Source organism: Xenopus tropicalis, chromosome 6 (genome assembly GCF_000004195.4).
Source record: "Xenopus tropicalis strain Nigerian chromosome 6, UCB_Xtro_10.0, whole genome shotgun sequence".
In the NCBI taxonomy this organism is placed as follows: Eukaryota; Metazoa; Chordata; class Amphibia; order Anura; family Pipidae; genus Xenopus; species Xenopus tropicalis.
In genome coordinates, this window is record NC_030682.2 from 128,741,959 (window position 1) to 128,762,855 (window position 20,897).

General features: G+C 36.4%; 1 protein-coding gene across 2 annotated transcripts in view; it reads right to left on the reverse strand.

Annotated features, from left to right (window-relative positions):
* The window catches only part of vps13b (vacuolar protein sorting 13 homolog B), a 508,026-nt gene that overhangs the window by 368,297 nt on the left and 118,832 nt on the right, over positions 1–20,897 (reverse strand). For both annotated transcript variants that reach the window (XM_002934409.5, XM_012965216.3), the window contains exons 18-19: positions 8,237–8,371; positions 4,543–4,716 (exon numbers count right to left, since the gene is read on the reverse strand). In XM_002934409.5, the coding sequence (XP_002934455.3) occupies positions 4,543–4,716; positions 8,237–8,371 (309 nt within the window). The remainder of the gene's footprint in view (positions 1–4,542; positions 4,717–8,236; positions 8,372–20,897) is intronic.

Genomic DNA, 20,897 nt, shown 5'->3' on the forward strand with positions numbered 1-20,897 from the left:
ATACAATACTTCATAATATGGCAAAATAGACATTTTAACTGCTGATCATAATATTCTTGGATCTTTCCAAGGTATCAGTAGGAGTTCTGATACAACTTGTGGCTGCTGTTTGCAAAAACAATAGCAAAAGTTTTGGGACCATCATAGCAATCTGTAAGCATTAAATAACCACAAGATATTACACTACATAGAAATAACAGATAGCTAGATGATAGATAGATAGATAGATAGATAGATATATAGAGCAGACAGACTCTGGTCAATAATGCTCTTGGGTCCAAGGACAAAACATTTACATCCTAGTAAATTAAGTCCAGGCAGCTTTATTTACTCACAAAATTCAAAATTTGATGATATATCTACTAAATATTTTAAACACTTCTGTATGGTTCCAATTACTGAAGCAAACTTTTTTGCCAGGTTTCGCTGTGAAAAAAATGTTGACTGGAAAAACGCAAAATTGACTTGTGTGTGTTTCGGGAAGTTTCGCTGTTTAGGAAAGTTTTCAGCGAAGTGAAATTGGACAGGTTCGGCCATCACTGTTAATGTGTTTGTCATATGTTCAGGGATGATTAAAAGGCTGAATTTCTTTTAAAAAAAATTGAGAAATCATGACGTTGGTCGAGGGTTTACGTGTGAACATGCCCGTAACCCTACAATCAATGGCACAGGTAGCAAATATTATATTACACTATCACTATTCCTTTATTTAAATAGTGTTGACATTATACAACCCTTTGGAGAGTTTTCATTCACATCAGTCCCTGCTACAGAAGAGCTTACAATCAAATTTTATCAGTAATTTTACTCATAGAAAAAAAAAGTTTACTTATTCTTTAAAGAAGTAAGGCAGAAATATTGTACATGTTTTGGGCTTTTGTACCAACACAAAGTCCCCACAGCCCTTTAGCAGGGAAGATCTGTGCCCCCAAAGATGCCCCAGTAGCCCCCCGTCTCCTTTTTCTGCTGATTCCCTGCACATGCTCTGTGCTGCTGTCACTTACTGAGCTTAGGGACCCACTCACAATACACAGAACAGTGTATATAGAATATAAATGTCATGATATAAGGTTGATGAATAAATAATAGAGATTACTGGTACATGATAGCTCTGAAACCAGTGAAATTAGCATCAGAATTTAATAATTTGTGACGACCCCTAAGCTCAGCCTCTCAACAGCTGCCCAGGGCCCACTGAGAATGTGCAATGTCACTGACACTCCGAATCAAATCCAAGATGGGGAGCTTCTGTGAAAGCTTTCAGGGCCTGGATCAGTACCAATAAAGAGATGCTGAACCTTAAACTGGTGCAGTAAGTTCAGTATATAAAATATGGCATTTATACCCATATTTATTTTTAGGATTTAGCTCTCTTTTAATATTCATCATCCCAATGCCTGGAAACTGTTGTCATTTTCATGGATGTAACCATATTATATCCTATTTTGTATACTTTTCTACATTCAATTTGTTGACAGGGCATTGTGAATATACTTGCGAATACTTGTGAATATAATTGCTTACAGTACTTTTTCATATTTGAAACAATTATCACTGAAAGAACAGTTTCCCGTAATGTTATGGAGCTAATCCAAAAAGCATAATCTCCATTAAACATGTCCTCAGTTCACCAACACAATTTTTTTTTTTTACTGGAATATATAACACCAAACTACTGTTGCTTTAAAAAAGGAAAATAATGAGAATAACCAGCTTTTAAAGTAATTAAGTGTATAAGGACTTTATACTATGCAATTGTAACCTCAAAAAAAAAAAAAGCGAATATATAAAGAATGGGACAATCTTGGCAACTGCTATAATCCTTTTCAAATTGCTCTTATTAAGATTAAAGATCACTTTGTTTCTTTATTCCCACAACTGCCTGGGTATGGTAAAGAAATCAACCCGCTGCTTTTATATGTAACATCTTTAACATTTGGTCTGTTTTCTGTGCTTGTGATTAAATGTAACATTTTGAAATCCCAAAGTTCTGAGAAAGGCATAAATCCTCCTCTCACAGCTGCTGTTTGACTCGAAAAACACATGCATTTTCTTTTCAAGCATCTACCATCAAATGCTCCCTGTGGAATTGAACTGGAGAACACCTGCATCTCTTCATTTCGTTCCAATAACCCAGTTTTAACTTTTTAAAATTACAAAAATAGATGCTATATTCAGCTGTATGTTCCCTCTGCCCTTAATTCCCGTGAAGAAAAATGCTAGCAGCATGAAATCATTCGGGCAAGGTCTGTCATCGAAAGGATAAGATTTTTTTTGCACCAGAAGCCCAGTGGGAACATGAGAGAAAACTGGCAACTCTTACTGATAGAGGACATAGTCAGCTCCTCGGAGACAGAAAAGGAAATGGAGCAGGATTGATGGCGAGCATTTTTAAACGTTACCTACTCGTATCGCACGCAATTCATCCGCCACATATTTTTTGTAAAATTGCCAACCATATTTGTACCGGCACCAAATTGCCAATCTTCTATCCTTTTCAGTAAACATATACCTTTCTTTCACACTCTTACTTACCCTACCAATCTCTCTGTTTATAAGGGCTTAGGGCTACTAAGCACCATTATTATTTAAAAGTACACAAATTAAATATATTAGCCCATTGAGTAGTTTTTATATAAATAAGATGAATATCTTGTATGTGAAAATCACAGCGGTATGCCTATTTGTCAGACAGAAAACTAAGGGGGATCCGGATACCAAAGTTCAATTATACATTATTTACCACGTGTTGCAACTCTTAACTCATCCCCTGGGCTTCATTCAAGCCTCTTTTGACATTGAAATTGGCTCTGGAGTAGACTATAAATATAAATTTAAAGTCATTTGAATTACTTTGCAATGTGGTATGATGATACTTTAAAGAAAGGAAATTAAAATACACTTGTTCATGCCTCCCCACGGGCACGAAGACCGTTATTTACTGTAGATCAGGCCCAAGATACTTTTGTGCATAGCATCATTCTATTTTCCCTCTCCCCTGTGCCAGTTTAAGCCGGGCTTATGTGCACTGCAGATAGGGATTTTACCATTCCAGCCTTAAAAAATTATGCTTGATTTCAATAAGGGTAGAAAAATAAATATACAGAAAGGCAGGTATTTGTCCATTAAAGGTGGCAACCCCAAATGCAGTAAGCTCCCAAAATACAAGAAACACCTGGGGGTGAAAAAACATGGCACCACCACTACCTGCAGGAAAACACCCTTGGCCTGTTAGATCTTTAAAGAGGTGTGCCGACCCAAGGTTAAATGCTAGCTATGTTTGAAACTCGGGGTGCCTAACAAATCATTTTTTTTCTTTATTTTTCTATTTATTAAAAAAAGAACATTGGAATATTAAGCTGCTTCATTTACAGTAAAGCAATTCTCATTATGCGTTTCTCCTTACACAGATAATCGGTTTTAATTTCAATAAACCAATAAACAACACTTTGAAGCTAATTTTAGTCTGATACAAGTGACAGTATTTCATAGGAACTATTAAAATGTAATTTTTTTTTATACTGGATTCACTGCAACATTGTTTACACCTACATTTAATATGGGTTCCCTGCCAAAAAGTTAACATTTTTCTAAAAGGATTACAACCAAAATAGTTGGGTAGTTAAAGGTGCTAAGGAAGGATGTGGCCAGACTAACTAGGGCCAGAGGGAACTTAGCATTAGACAGATAAGCACAGGGGACGGGGGCTGAAAAAAGGCAAGGGATAAGTAGCTGGGGGCTCTGCAAACCAGGGGAGCCAGAGCCTGGCAGGGGGAACATTCAGACTAGTAAAGTATGAGCCTGATCAGGGGCATATAGGTTGGGGGAGCTAAAGTCAGGGAGGATGTTGAGCAGCCAATAGGGCGTTGGGCCAAGTAGTATTGCCCTTAATGCCAATACAACTTGGCATGGCTCTGACAAGAACAATGGCAGCTTATGCTGAGTTTTTAACACCTTCATAGAAGCTAGAAGTAGAAATTACAAGAAAAAGGGAAAATATTTTTACATTCGCCTTAATCAAGCAATTAGATCTAATTCATGGAAAATAAAAAAAATGAAGGTTCAGCAGCCTCTTAATACTGAAACAATGATGTATTCTGAGAAAAACATCAGGAAATGATTTTCATTCTAAAAATCTGATCATCATTTTTAAGATTACTAACGAGTGAAATATTTTACATGTAACGATTAAGAAAGAGCCAACGTGACAAAAAAAAGACATTCTATAGTTCAATGACTAGGATTCTGCAGCAACACTGTTGTCACATAAAAGAATGTTTTAATAAGAAAGGGCAAGACGCCAGGGTGTTACACTAGCAGCACACTCGCCAATAGGCCACATTTATATTGGCGTAAAACATGAAAAAAAACCTGGCTTGTTCCTATTGTGGAGGAAGCAATGTCGTAGTAATATAATGTGCTCCGTATGTGAAACAGATACAGTTTGTCACTTGGCACATTTTATATTAAACTCTCCCAAGAGAGCAGTCTTGAATACTAGGATGTAACATGATAGCAACATAATAGAATTTTTACACTTACCAGAGCTGTGGCAGTAGTCCATCTGCTCAGGAACCTGGATTGTAAAGGCTATCAGATCTGGACCAAGTAGTGATTCTGGCTTTCTGCTCTCCCTGAGCCACATGCTCCTGTGGAGGTCTCTAGTATCAGATGGGCCCTGAATCAAAGGGATCAGTTTTTCTTTTCCCACTTCACCTTTCAGGAAAGAAAACAAAAATATTGTAGAAACATTGCAATTAAGCTCTAGTAGTGTCCAAGCGAAACAGAACCAATACCCGTAATCACATGGCTGGGTTGTTTAAAGAATCTCTTAAAAGGGACCTGTCACCCTAAGAAATAATTCCAAACCTTTTTCTGTTGTGTTAGTCAAGCAGCATAAACTTTACCTACACTATTTAAACTTTGTTTTCTTTAATCACAATAACAGTAAGCAGGCAGGCACCATTTTGTGGACACTTTTATAGTAAGTTTTGTATCATGCCAAAATCTTGTAAATGCACCAGAATGGGAGACCCGATGCCCATGTTCATAATACACAATTATAGACCATGAGGAGGGAGCAGGAATAAGAGAAGTCAGTGACATTTAGGAAGTGAAGAATGGAAAGTGAAAGGCAATATATGATTGATGACAGCTGCGATTTTTAAATACCCTTATAACAGGTATGGATGTTTTAATAAGGGTTTTATGTATAATTTAGAAAGAACTTTTATTACACAGCTTTTTATATCTGGGTAAGTGGTCCCCTTTAATAGCAGTTGGTTTTATTTGGGTCTAACCTCGAGAACCTCTCAGAATAAGCTTTAACAATTTTTGACAAAACAAAAAGGCTTTTATAATGCCCTTTACAATACCCTTTTAGTGTCACTAATAATCAGATGGACAACAAGGAAGATAAAAGTGGGCCAGCAGAGCGGATTACTGGGACATGGGCAGCGAAGGTGGCACAAGGGACTGCACCACAGGCTGGTAAACTTTTTAGTGAATAATAGTGACAGCCTGTCATCTAAGGAAGTGATTGGGGGATGCCGAACACATTGGCATGTTCTAGTGAATTTCTGCTGACTTGTCCTTTAAATGTCCATTATTATCTTGCTGGAAAAAAACCAGATTCATTTAATACACTGATAGATCTGCCCTTAAATGTCCAAATAGAACCATGAAATATACCTTTAAAGAAAGCTGGCAACAAATAAATGGATACTTATATCATTAAAATAAAAAATTATTTTGCCTGAAAGTGTATTTTTTATTGTTTTGCCGATCATTTAATTCTAGCTCTGTCGCACTCAAAATTAACTGGTTTAGAAAAAATTAGATACAGGTATGGGATCCATTATCCGGAAAACCTGTTATTCAGAAAGTTCAAAATTAGGGGAAGCCCATCTCCCTCTATTTTTATCATATAAATTTACATTTTTAAAAATGACTTAATTTTTCTCTGTAATTAAACCTTACTGAAGGCAAAACAATACTATTAGATTTGGATTATTTTTTTAGTAGACCTAAGGTATGAAGATCCAAATTACAGAAAAAAACCCTATCTAACACACATTCTGAATAATAGGTCCCCTACCTGTACTTTTCTATATATAGCGAATCCTTGGTAATGTCATAAATTTAACATTAAAGCTCACTGCAAAACTCATTTATTCCAAGATATTTCTGAGATGCTACATTCCCTGTAGGGAGATCTGTTTTTCTCTCTCTTTGTGTAAATGTAGTTAAAAATAGATGTTGCACCAAATAAATATCCTAAATGTCTGTTATTATCTGTAACTGAATCGCGCTAACAATAAATACAGCAGAGAATTAAGTTTATAAAAAAAAGAACTACCCATAGAGCTCAGATTATGTTTATATGGTCTTTCAAGTCTGACAATGTGTGATTCGATTTCATAGTGAATTAAAATAGGAAGTTTTTACAATGGTCATAAAAACCTTGGATTGGTCACAGAGTTGTGAGATAATATCCCAGCCCTATTGTGTGCGCAAGCTAAAATCGGTCATGGTCTTTATCAGACTGGCACTCTTCCAAAGTGCTTTATTGCCTATGAAAACAAATCAGCAACTAGTTACCAAACTAATCATATTATATGTGCATTCGATGAAATGGCCATTGATTTATTAATTAGGTGGAGAAGTAGATTATTCTCAATGTTATCAGCCAGCAGTTACTGTTCAATAAGCTGTAAAATATGTCAACTATCGTGCCAAGACAATGGGAGAAACAGGTTGGGCAGCCCAGTGTGACTCAGCATAAGGCCGATTTGCAAATTGTTGAAAAAAAGGATTATTTATATAGATCAGTTATTACCCTTTTATCCCATATTTGCTGTACATATTTCATTTAGGTTAAAATCCAATTTATAACACTAAATGACCATACTAAAGCATAGTACATAGGAGCTCCATTGTTCAAGTGCAGTTGTCAGTAGAACATTCTTTCCCCATATCTCTATGTTTATAATTAGTGGGAGTGACATATTGCATGTCTTAGATCACTGATGCCCAACAAGTGGCTTACAAGTAACATGTTGCTTGCCATTCCCTTTCAATTACCTAAAACCAAATGGTCCCTTTCCTGACATGGAGGGTAGATTAGGAGGCAAAAAGACTCAATTTTACTGCCAAAGACAGACTACTGCAGTATGGAAGCCAAAATGGGGCTATGTAACATTATGTAATTTTAACAATGGTTTGACTACCTTCTTCATTTGTATGTTTATGGTATAAGAGGTTAAGGACTTCTGCTTAAATTAAGTTTTTAGGCATTTCCCCTAGACTTTAGCAAAAATGTAATATATATATATATATATATATATATATATATATATATATATATATATATATATATATATATATATATATATATATATATATATATATATATATATATATATATATATATATATATATATATAGGGTTATATCATGTCTATTCTAATGTGTATCTAATAAGTGTAGTTTTCTTGCAATCTGTATAGATGGTCTCAAGCTGAGACAAGCAGTATGGCAGTACCCAAACTATGAATAAATGCAAATATAGTCTATAAACACAGAAAACTAGGATCTCACATCTAAATGCACATATTGCATGATGGGACGTTTCTGACGAAGGTGCATACCCCTGAAATGGCACAACATAACTGATAGTCCATATTGATTCCCAACAACCTTGGTGTGCACAAATTGTTTTTAAAAAAATGTACACATAGTAATAAAATAATTATCTGAAGTTGCACATGACAAAATACAAAAATGAGAGCACATATCATTACCACATAAAGACAGGAACAAGTAGCTTTTAAGAGCTTATAGGGTATTTGTTCACCTTAATCCTACGGAAACTGAAATGATCAGTGTGTGACTTTGCACCAAGGAATTAGAAATTCAAATAAAAAATATTTAAAACATTTTTTAGACACAATACGCATCCCTAATCTATTTACATAACACACTTTTCAAATATAAAGCTACTACAATGTTTAAAAACTAAATATACCCACACATATATATATTATTTTTTTTAACAAAATGTGTCAAATTATGATCATTATGTATTATATTGCCATCAGAAAATAATACAAAAAAAACCTCTTTGCAATTCATAGGAACAATGAATAAATTCTTGTTTCAGTAACTCTCCTTGTAAAACGTAAGGCCAATTCTCCTATACAGGCAATAAAGTTTTACATGGTCCAGCTGCACATACCTGGGGCTTTGGCACAAATTTTTATTGATCCCACGGTCCCGGAGACACATTTGACCAACGATGTGCTGCAGAATTTCAGCTCAATGTTCTGGATAGAACCCTCAAGAGTTGGCAGAGGATTCTTAGATTTCACACCTAATAAAAGAAAAACTGCAAATGTACTAGCCTGCTGAATTATAATATACTTTTACATTCATTTACTCGGACATTAAAAAAAAAAAATCACTTCAGTTCTTTAATTAACAATATCAGATGGCCCACAGGATTCATGTCCTCCAAGTATTAACCCCAAACTCCTCAAGCAAACATAAGCAGCGTTTGCCCTTCTTCTGAAATGCATTATCATATAGGTATATAGGGATTAAAATGGAATTCAAAGATAAAAGGCTTTGATGTCTCCCGCTAAGGTTTATTAATTAACCTCCATGTGCTACTTTGGTAAAGGTAATGGCTAACAGTAAAATTTACCTTAAGGAACATATCAAAAAGCATTTTGTATGGGAGGGCCAGCTAGATGAACTGAAATTATGAAATGTATTGTGTGAATATGACTGGCACCTTAGACTGCCTTTAATATATTGAATAATTTAAATACAGAGTATGGGGAAACAGCTTTATAAACAGGGCATTGCTTCTATAGCTATACAGTCATCTGTTACACAAGAAAATGCAGTTTTATCCAGAGAAACCCCTATAATAGTCATAGATAGATACACCCACTGTACCCCATATTACACAGCGAATGGGAATTTATACCCCAATAAAGAATTAAAGAGAACTTCCATGAGCATTTTGCAAACAACATTTAATTCTCTATTTCTACTACTTTCTGAGCTATATTACATTTTTTAGACTGCCAGGATATTGGCTCAGCTGAGTGTCAGCAGGGTTAACTGAGCACAGCAGGGGCATAGACAGATAGGGCTGCTGACACTCTGACCTTCACAGACAACTGTTGAGCTGAAATCCTGGTATTAGAAGTGTAAAACTGCTAATATCTAAATTGAGGACCACTCGGAATAAAGTTTGCATCCAGGCGCGTAACTATAGAGGAAGCAGACCCTGCGGTTGCAGGTTGGTTACGCCACTGTTTGCATCAATCCATTTTCTTGGGTTTAGATCCCATTTAAAGGGCTAGTTATGCAGAAAATGAAAATCATGCATTTGACTTGAAACACAGCATATATCTATAATCCAAATGTAAAAATGTCTCCAAAAGTTCCAGTTTTAGGGTCATGTATAGCACTGCAGAGTTCAGCCATCTTTTATTTCTTGTCTAAAAAAAGCTTCCCCTGTTCCGTAGTATTTAATGGTGCATTTTCCTAAACTGCCCAAAAAACTCATAAAAATGGTATATTGGTGCCGAATTTTCAAAACTGACAGTGAACATTATGTATAAATTCTTTTAAGGAACCTCATTTCCTTTAAACACATAACTACAAATATGCACTATGGAAGGCTATGATCTTGGTATATTAAGTCTTACTTATTCACGTTAGAAGGCACTAAAGAACACTTCGTAGAGTTGCACAGTTTTTATCCATAAATATTTTAAAAGGAACAGTAACACCAAAAAAAGTAAGGAATTAAGATATAATGTACTGGTGTGTTTGCTTCAAAAACGTTGTTTATATAAACAAGCTGCTGTGCAGCCATTCAAAGCCAAAAAAGGAGAAAAGGCACAGGTTACTCAGCATATAACAGATAAACTCTGTAGTATTCAATGGAATTTTGCACGGTTTATCTGTAATCTACCATTTATCCTGTGCTTGAATGGCTGCCCCCATGGCTACACAGCAGCTAATTTATATAAACTATAGTAGTCTTTCTGAAGCAAACGCACAACTTTAACCAGTGCAGGGCAACAGTACATTATATTGGCACTCTTAAAACACTCTTATTTTAAGATGTTATTGTTTCTTTAAGGAGGTCACTAATACAATGCTATTCAGAGTATAACTAGAATTTATGGGGGGGGGGGGGTTGCATAACTTAGTATGACATTTAGTAAACAATTCTTAGATAATTTTGTATTTTTTTCAACTCCTACAACATTTTGGAATATATGAAAGGTTCGTTAAAATTCCACGACTTTTTCATGGTTTTCGTTAAAAAAAAGACGAAAAAATTGTATTTTGTGCAAAGACTACGAACATTTCGGAATTCTTTAAAGCTTTGGTTAAACTTTTCTCGGGACTATCTTTCCGCTAGGTTTGATCAGTCGAATACCATTGAGTTCTATGGAAGGCTTCCAAAGCTAGACATGGAAGGCATCAAAGCGAGAAAGGTTTTTGTGGCTTAACGAACTTTTCGGCTTGAAAATATTGTGACTTTCGGAATGCAATTGCAAAATTTTCATATGAACGCTATAAGCATTTTCGTGACATTTTATAACTTCAGAAATTATCATGGTCTCTAATTTTTACCATATTGTGATTTAAGCCACATTTAGTAAATGTGCCCCTTAGTATTTATAATTACTAAACCTTATTTGCTTATTAATTTGCTGCCCAGTTCTCCAGCCTACAATATACTGTTATTTGTCCAGATGAAGCAGGAAGATAGGGAATTTACCTGGGGCCCAAAGCATGTCTAACTTTTCCCAAAATGTTGGTTCATACCCTGTTTTCCCGAAAATAGGACATCCTCCGAAAGTAAGGCACCCCCCGATTTTTCACCCCCTCGGAAAATAAGGCACCCCCCGAAAATAAGACACCCACCCAAACGATGGAATAAATGTGTACTGTATTCTTCTTCATGGAAAAATAAGACATCCCCTGAAAATAAGTCCTAGTGCATATTTTGGAGCTTAAAAAAATATAAGACAGTGTCTTATTTTCGGGGAAACACGGTATAGTAGCTGGTGTTTTTTTTATTTTGTGTGTGTGTTTCATGAGGATAAAGCACTGTTTAAATATATATAACAATACAATAAAAAGTCTATAAGCAGAAAAAAGTATTATGTTCAGTTCAATTTTCAAAACTTTTTTCAGTACAAAATTGGTTGTCGTATCCGTATCTGATCAAATGCCCAAAAGAGGAGCAATGCCTGTGGAAACCAACCATTTCACCAGCAGCTTTATATTTTTTTAAAGCCTCATATAAAAAGCACCTGCTTAAAGTGAGTAATGTAGTTTTATATTTATGGCATTTAGGAACAGCGTATGTAACCTATTCCACCTTCCTCCCAAGTGGAATATATTTCAGATTATATTGCGCAGCACATTACCGACATGCATAAAGGGTCTCTGATCAGCAATTTAGGCAGAAGAGAGCAACCTCAATGGGTGCCTGTCACCCCTCCCACTGAGAACATAGGATTGATTCTCAAGCCAAACACAAAAAACTGTACATCATAAGGTGATCTTAGGTTGAGTGGAAATGGGAGGCCCCGTTCCACATACAGATCTTCACATTTGCAAAACAAAACATCAGCAACATCCAACAGCTTCATGGTTGGTTAATTAAAGGCCTGTTACCACCAAACAAACACTGTGTGCAGCATTTATGTTTATTAATGTTTAAAACATAGTGCACAACCACAAATAAGGACTTTTTAATTTGCTCTAGTTTTTTTCTTTATGATCTTTCTAAAATGGTGTTTTTTGTTTTTTTTTTATATTTCACCTGTTACAATTTCAACTAGTAGCTCAGCAAGACTCATCACTTGTTTAAAGGAGAGCTAAACCCTAAAATTAAATATGGCTAGACATGCCATATATATATATAATGAACTTATTGAACCAACCTTAAGGTTCAACATCTCTATAGTAGTAATAATCCAGTCCTGAGCAGCTGTTGAGAAGCTAAGATTAGGGGTTGTTGAAAATTATCAAGAAAATGATGTTTGTCTCTCATATAAGCTGATCCTAACGGGCTGATGATTAATGTCTGCTGCTAATTGCACTGGATTCAGAGCTGCCATGCAGTAATCATCTGTTTTAATTACTAATCAGCCTTATTTCATGACATTTATATCCTATAAATATATATACAGTATATTGTGAGTCGGCTCCTAAACTCAGTAACTGACAGCAGCACAGAGCATGTGCAGTGAATCAGCAGAAAAGAAGATGGGGGGCTACTGGGGCATCTTTGGGGGCACAGATCTTCCTGCTAAAGGGCTGTGGTTGCCTTGGGCTGGTACAGAAGAACAAAACATCATTTACAACATTAATAGCCTACGTCTTTAGTTAAACTTTAGTTTTCCTTTAAACTGCTGCATATTATAGATCTAAAAGTATATTAGTTCACCTTTAAATTAACTTGTAATATGATGTAGCGAGTGCTATACAATTTGCAACTGGTCTTAAGTTTTAGTTATTATCAGTATTTGAATTATTCAGCATTTTGCTCATTAGCTCTCCAGTTTTTCAGCCACTATATGGTCAACTGAGTACAATTTAACCTAGCAAGCATTCCGTTTTTGAAAGAGACACAGGGATATGAATAAAGGAGGGCCTGAATAGAAAGATAAGTAATAAAATGTAAAAATAACCATAAAAATGTAGCCTCACAGAGCAATAGGTTTTTGGCAGCTTGGGTTAATAACCGCCATTCGAAAGATAAAAAGTCTGAAGAGGAAGGCAAATAATTCAAAACTACAACAAATAAAGATTAATGGGAAACTTGCAAAGTACAGACCATTCTATACCATACTATTTATTACAGTGTGGAAGCCCATAGAAACCAATCAGCAATTGAATTTGAACGGTCACCAAAAGATCTGATTGGTTGCTATGGACAGCATCACTGGTGATTGGCTTACATACTGTAATAAAGACTTAATAACCTTAAATTGAGCCACCCCTATAAGTTTAGCTTAAAGGGGATGTTCAGATAAAAGTGAAATTTTTTTTCTTAGTAAAAAAAAATATTTGATGATTTTAATTTACAAACGAAAGCAGTTCCTGTCTGTCCATAGCGATTCTCCAGCCAAGACTCCTGTTCCCACAAAGCATTGCATATTTCTGCTATTCTCCGATTTAAAAGAGAAAGAAAGGTAAAAACTAAGTAAGCTTTATAAGAAAGGTCTATGTAAATACAGCCATAAGCACTCACAGAAACGCTGCACTGACTTCTCTGTCAAAAGAATTCTTGTGTCTGCAATTCCTGTGCCGGAGACATTCTTTCTGTTCTCTGCTCTTTCCTGCTCCCCCCTCCCTCAAGAATGCTAAGAACTCACTCCCCCCCCCTTAGGAATGTGGATCTGTGCCAATCAGCAGGAAGCTGAAAAATTCGGATTGGATACGATAATTTCTGAAGATCACAAATATCAAGAAAATGCTTACGAAAAAATCATATTAGTCACGATAATATCGTATTGGTGATCCGTAAGTCACAAAATTTTCGCACCGAATGATTGTAAACAGCGGGAAAACCTTTCCAATTTTTTCGGGCGGGTGTTCGAAAAAGTCACACAAGCGTTGAAAAATTTGGCAAAAGAACGCTCCGAGCATTCGTGTCTTAATAAATCTGACCTATAGTGTTACAAAATGAGCATGTTCACTTGGTCTCGGTGCAGGAGTGAGGCATTATAGGAACTTTCTTTACACAGCTCAGCGTTTTTTCTTCCTGTTTGGCGTCTGATCATCTGAACGGGAAAAATATGGGGAGACTTAAGGGCACTATTGAGACAACTGAAGGTATGCCTGCAGCTTCAGATTAACTCTTTATTAGCCTTTCCTTCTCCTTTAATAGGTCAGTTATTTACAGAACAAGCATTATTGCATACTGCCTAGCGTGCTGACATGGAAATATGAGAGTGTGGAGGAAAAATAGAATTAAAACACAAAAAATAAAAAGCAATTTTAAAAAGCCATTATTTGCGGTGTACCACTTAATAACAATATATCTTGTGAAAGTGAGCAACCACTTTAAGTAGTTTTCTAAACCGCACTAGCTCTTTATGACTGTCCAACTGCCCAAGCAAATTACTCTGCACATACCGCACACCCCAAGGCTTTGCCACATTATTTTATTTTGCCGCATTACCTATAAAAGGAAAGCGTCGTAAGATAAATGGTGTTGACAACGATGCTGTTTTTAAAGGTGGCACTGTGGGCAATTCTGGAACAGGAATTTCATGGAGAGAATCATTTGTTTCGGCAGGTCGCTGTAAAACAATCTCTAAAGCAGTTGAACTTCAAAACCGCGATTGCATTAAGGCACGAGATGTTTCAAGGGGGAAAAATAGTTCAGATTTCTAATAACAAAATGTCTGAATGTATTCTGAAATAGTGGGAAATGCGTACCACCCAAAGAGAGATCAAAGTGATATCGCTGCCATAGTTATGTCTAAAGGAAATTTCAATTCACTGCTTTTAATATGTTTCCAATAAGTTATTTTAGGTTATTCCATTGGGGTTCAGATATTCTATCTCATTAAAAAATTGCAAGGATATTACAGACCCTGTGCATAATCCTTTTTATGGCCACAAGAAGAAGCACTTTCTTTCATCTTTAAATGCCAATCTTTCTCTAACATTTGGTATGAGACTGGCCCTTGACTTTTTTATGCAATTTTATACCCCCATCTGTTCATTTTCCTGTTTCTTGACATATTGCTTTTCTCCCTTAACAATCTGATAAACAGTGACTATTTCTTTATTTGTTCACTCATAAAAATGTAACTTAAACCTCAGAATGTAAACCCAGAATCTATTTTTATCAACGGTGAATGCCTATTATCAGGCTAGAATTGAGTAATAACACACTCTGGTATGGAGATCTGCCAACTATGCTTTATGCACCTTACATTAATGTTTTGTGCGAGTTTAAAGGAGAAGTAAAGGCTGTTCTACAGTATAGGGCCCATGTACAGCCTCTCCCACTCCTCCATCAGCCTTAAAATGCCCCCCCATGTACCTTTCCCAAAAATTACAGAAATATCAATAAACTGAATACATTTTTTAAGGAGTAAAGAAGTGATGCGAGAAGGGCCTCAAAACGGAGTGACCTGTGTAGAGTGGAGGTTTTGTCCGACTACTGTGTTTTGTGCAAGACAGATTTAACATCTACAAGAAATATTGGTGGATGTTAAAGCTGCTTCAAAAAGTTCTACCAGTTACTTAATATACAAGGATTCCCTTTGTTTTTCCAGCCTGGACTGTGAATGTTTAAATAAAGTTTAGACATAGGTCAGTTTTTTACATGCTCTTAGTATAGGAGAAAATCCAGCTATTACAAAAGTATTTACAAGCATTTTCTTGCAACTGTAATGAATGCATATAGAGTACATATCTTAAACCACTGATTAAAGGGGAAAAGTTTCTAGGGTTAAAAAACATTACACAGTAGTGAATATATAAAATCTGTTTTACAAATAGCTTTTATAAACTTTACATTATAGTTTATATATTTAAAGGACAAGGAATCCCCCAACACGTTGTACAGTAGTGTACCAACCCCTTCTTTCCCCTACCTAATTTATTGCTGTCCAGGGGCTGTCCCTACCCTCATATCTAGCACTATGTTAAGGAGCAATGCAAAGCAGCTGGTGGAAGCCATGTCTGGTTCTGTCACATCACTAGTCACATCACATGATTGCCAACCAAGAGCATGCACACTGTCATTCTGCACAATGACAGAAGGATAGCCAAGCCATTGGATATTACATGAAAATATAGGTCAGCTGCTAACCCTAATGCGTTGTGTTTTAAGGCCAAGTAAAGATGGTAGCCTCTGGGGTTGCATTAGTTGTAGTTGGGGAGAGGGAAGTGGGGCCTCTGTGAGTGAGCAGCACTTTTAAAAAATGGTAGCTTACCTGTTCTTTATTCCATTCTGAGTTTCCCATCCATTGCACACATGTTGTAAGGTGACAGATTTCACCTGCCTTTGATGGCTGAATTCAGTATTCAGTTACGGATATGCAGTGCATTACTGACACCAGGTGCGATCCTGGTCCCTGTGCCTCCTAAAGGCACCCCACTTGCTCGCCCTGTGCTTAAATTTTCAGTGTTGGAAAGGCCAAATTGCCAGTGCAGAGAGAGCATTTTGCCACCCCTGGTAACCCATTGGGTGCTTCCGCCTGGGGCAAGAATCTCAACTTGACTCATGGCAGCAGCGCCCCTAACTGACACAAATAATTTCATTCTTGGTAATACGAAGAGGCTGGGAAAGTACGCTAATTAACCATTGATATCACAAAAACTAATAGAAAAACTTGACTGTAAAAAAAGAATTAAGCATCCTCTAGCGTTTGTGTGTGTGTGTATATATATATATATCAGTGTAATTTCTCTTATAAGCAACAAGTGCAAGGCAATAGTTCCCTAAAAAAAAAAAAAAAGAACAGTAATGCCAGACTTGAAAAACACAGCATAACACACACAGTATAACATTTCAAGCCATTTTATTAGCTCTGGCACATGGCCTAATTAAGAAGCCTATAAACTACCTATTTGTCTCTAAAAACCATCATAAGCTTATAGTCAGGTGGCTTAAAATCTGTGCATGTTGAAAGGTAATAGATATGTTTTCCACAACCTGTTCCTCAATATCTTCAATTTCCCTAAGAGAAAATAATGTAAAATTGGAAAACACCCATATAGCTGAAATATGAATTATAATTTGCCTAACTACATTCAATTCAAAGTTAAATTCTAAGCAAAATGAAAGTACTCAGTTATAAGGCTGGCCATCTTGAGATTACACTGAGGAAGAGGCACTTAAAGGAATCTGACACCTATGTCTAAATATAGAAAGGGAGAATACAATAAAGTGTCCAGTGCTTTATTCAACAGTAGATACTTCTGGTGGAGGCAAGGGTGTCCATTGAGAATTAAAGAATGATAATCAATAAGCCCAATACATGTAATAAGTTGGACAACTTTGATGTAGATGACATGGAAAAATAACAAGCATATAGGGGAGCAAACAAGACTTTTGCAATTGTCTTTTTACAGTGCCGTTTCTGTTGGGGATAACATGAGTTATAATTCAAGACTGGCAGGTTAAACGACCATGTAAAATAATTTGCTAGTCCTTTTGTTTTTAGTTTGTGTAGTGCTGACGTTCCGCAGGATTTTTTTGTTCATTATAACACCCTTTTCAAGCCAAGTCAACATATTTTCCTATTAGTGTGGCTTCTGTAGTGAAACACAACAAAAATACTATAATGAAAAGCAATGTCATGATTTATTGACAACTGACAAAACATTCGTACTCAAAGTCAACTTTCTTTCATCCTTTCCTAGCTGCATGTATATGTGCACTGTCCACTTTTTTATATATTAGATTAATTACCCTAGGAATTATTTGCAAACGGAAAAATCCCTTTTGACTGGGCCTTTCAGGGCCTGCACTCTGTTTGAAACACACATTGCCTGTCTTTTGTCTGACAGCCACCAAGCTGCACAAATAATTTTCTGCCTGTTCACCTGCTTGCAGCTGTGCCTGCTGAAACAGGGATTCTGTAGTCTGACTTGAGCAAACGATTCTGGGATTGATGACATGTGCTGATGATGAACGAAGCAATTGCGAGAAATTACTGGCTATTTATTGAGAGACATCTGTTGCTGACCTTAGAACTAGAGGCTTGCAACCTGCAGGCGGCATGGCTGTTTGAAGTAATAGCCGCTTTACTGAAGCATGGACATGGTACTAAATAACTAGCCCAGCTTTGGGGAAAGAATTTCCTTGCAGAGTCTTTTTACAATATTACATCTGAACCAGACCATAATTCATAGATTTTCTGACCACTTCAAGCGTTAGAGTCCAGTATAAAAGAAAGCACCTTTAAGAATGTAACTGTTCAACATCAGTCTTTTAAATCAATCAAAAAACTATTCCAAGTCAGTTTGCTATCATAGCTACTTGCTTACTGGGAGGTCATGGGAGAAGTTTCCCACAGTGATGATACTCCCTATTCTGTTAAACATTAAAAGAGCAACTATAAGATACAGTTACTTTAAAAAACACTGATCTGATTCCTTTGGTACGCTCTCAAGGAAACTTGAGGTTTTAACTCTGAGAACAGCTACTCATTAACTTTTTCTTAGTAGATGTATAAAAGGATGGCTGTGTTTACGTAAAGAGATGGATGAAGTTTGCTCATGACAATGGACTCAATCAAACGCTAAACAAAATCCAATGCTTTGCAACCCTTTTGGGGTACAAGCTAATTTTTAAAAACTGGCACAATGGGGTAGGGGTCACTTATCACTTTGGGTGGTCTCTTGGGCTAATGGGTTATAAGTCGTATTTACAGAACTGTGTACATTGAGTTGTTCTTCAACCAGAAAGTGTGTGGAACAAAAAGAAGAGGAACTAAAGTATATGAAGATGAGCAAACACTCCTGATAATGATTACTCTCTTTGAGGACGTGCATAGGAAGTCAATAACTTCCAGGAAAACAAGTTTCTTTCAGATGAGTGCAGAAAGACAACAATGGTTTCCTAAGATAAAGTCAGTGTGTTCCTTACAACAGATTTGTCATTGCAAAATAAATACATTTAAATCCTAAAGCCACTTATAGTATAAAATAATAAAGCACATAAAAATAACGTTGCAATGTTTACTGAGATGCAGTAATTTTTCATTACTAATTAGCCTTTGTGAATGTTTAATTCGTTTTTTTGTTATTCAGACTATTTTGGAGGCTTTAAATATATAATCATTGTAAGGCGCCTATCGTGCTTTACTCCCTAGCAGAAGCATGTACAAAGTCATAAACCAGGTTCAGCAAGGTTGTAGATCATCTATCTACTTAGGTTAGGAGTCTTAGATGATCATTACATGAGAGGAGTAGGATCCACCAATGAAATGGATGAAAAGATGGGTGATCATATTGTGGTTGTTTCTGTGTGCCAATGTAGGACCATCTTTTCATCCCTTTCATTGGTGGATCCTACTCCTCTCATGTAATGATCATCTAAGACTCCTAACCTAAGTAGATAGATGATACAAGTTCCTAAGATATTTATTGTAAAATATGCAGTGAGATTAGATTCATACTGCCCTCTTAGGTCAAATATGCAATATTGGAATACCTACACTGCAGCTGGAATAGACAAGTAGTATAACTTGCCTTGCATAAGGATGTCTAAAAAAGCCTGACCAAGACTACTGAGAAGTGTGCAAGATACATAATGTTAAGGACTAATACTATATGTAGAACTATGAGTGAGACTGTGTAGCACAACACCATTAGAAATGTGACAAACTACTTAAGACTACATAATTATGACTGGATTTCTATGTTGAATACCAAGGAGTAAATAATGTATATCCATAATGTACTGGAATCCCCAGTGTTGTACTATAATGTATTAAATGCTAACAAAAATACGGCAGGTAATTCAATACACACAAAATAAGAACCATCATTTTGAGGTGAAGCCTCTGTCTAGAACAGGGGTGTCAAACTCAATCACATAAGGGGGCTGAAATCTAAAACACAGGCTAAGTCGCGGGCCAAATTTTTTATTAATATACTTAGTAAGATACTAAGGGTGGAGTAAGACATTACCGGTGATGTTGCTCATAGCAGCCAATAGATGCTTTGCTACTGTTGAAATCTGATTACTGATTGGATGCCTTGGGCAACATTACTGGTAATGCTTCACTCCACTTTTTACACAGCATGATAAATATACCCCTTAGTCTTAGTTACTATGTGAGGAAAATGGAAATTGATCAGGCTGGATGGTCAGACACACTCACCAAGGGCCACATAAAACAGCCAGGTGGGCCGGATTTGGCCCCTGGGCCTTGTGTTTGACATATATGGTCTAGAAGATTTAGTCTTATGAAAACATCTGAAACCCAAAAAGCTACTCCCATTTGGAACAAAGCTACATGGACATTTTGCACACCTGAAATCTACAGTATCCTCTAACCCAGTGATCCCCAACCAGTGGTTCATGAGCAACATGTTACTTGCCAACCCCTTGCTCCCAGGGACCTCAAAGTAGGTCCTTATTTTAGAATTTGTGGCTTGGAGGCAAGTTTTTTTTTTTTTTGTATAAAACCCAGTGTAAAGCCAAACACAGCCTCCTGTAGGCTGCCAGTGCACATAGGGGCTGCCAAATAGCCAATTATAGCCATTATTTGCACCCCCAGGAACTTTTTCCATGCTTGTGTTGCTCTCCAACTCTTTTTCCATTTGAATGTGGCTCACGGGTATAAAAGGTTGGGGATCCCTGCTCTAACCACTGTTAAGCATGCATGTTAAGCAGGCCAATAATAGCTGCTCACTCAGCCACTCCAGAGCACCTTCCTATTAATCCAGAGGCTAGAAATAACTAGATGTCTATAATGCAAGTTTAGATGACTTTCCCAAACAAACACAAAACGCATACAGAAATGCTGTTAATAAATTCTAACCATTAGCACTAGTGGGAAGACAACGATACCTCTTAACGTGACATCTCTCTAAATATATATTTAAAACATTTTTTTATACAAATAAAGCCTTTTTTCTAATTTGCCATTTGGCCTATCCCAAACGGAACAATGCCATTTTAAGGACAGGCTCTGACTCTCTGACTAAGAGCCAGAGTACTTGCAAACAAACCAGGACCACACATTCATACAATGGCTACATTAGCCAACAAATAATGAAGAACGTCTATAACTTTCTCACTTTTTCCTAACAGTATTTCCATTTCTTTTCAGGTATTGTATGCAGGATATCAATAGTTTTGATACACATATGCC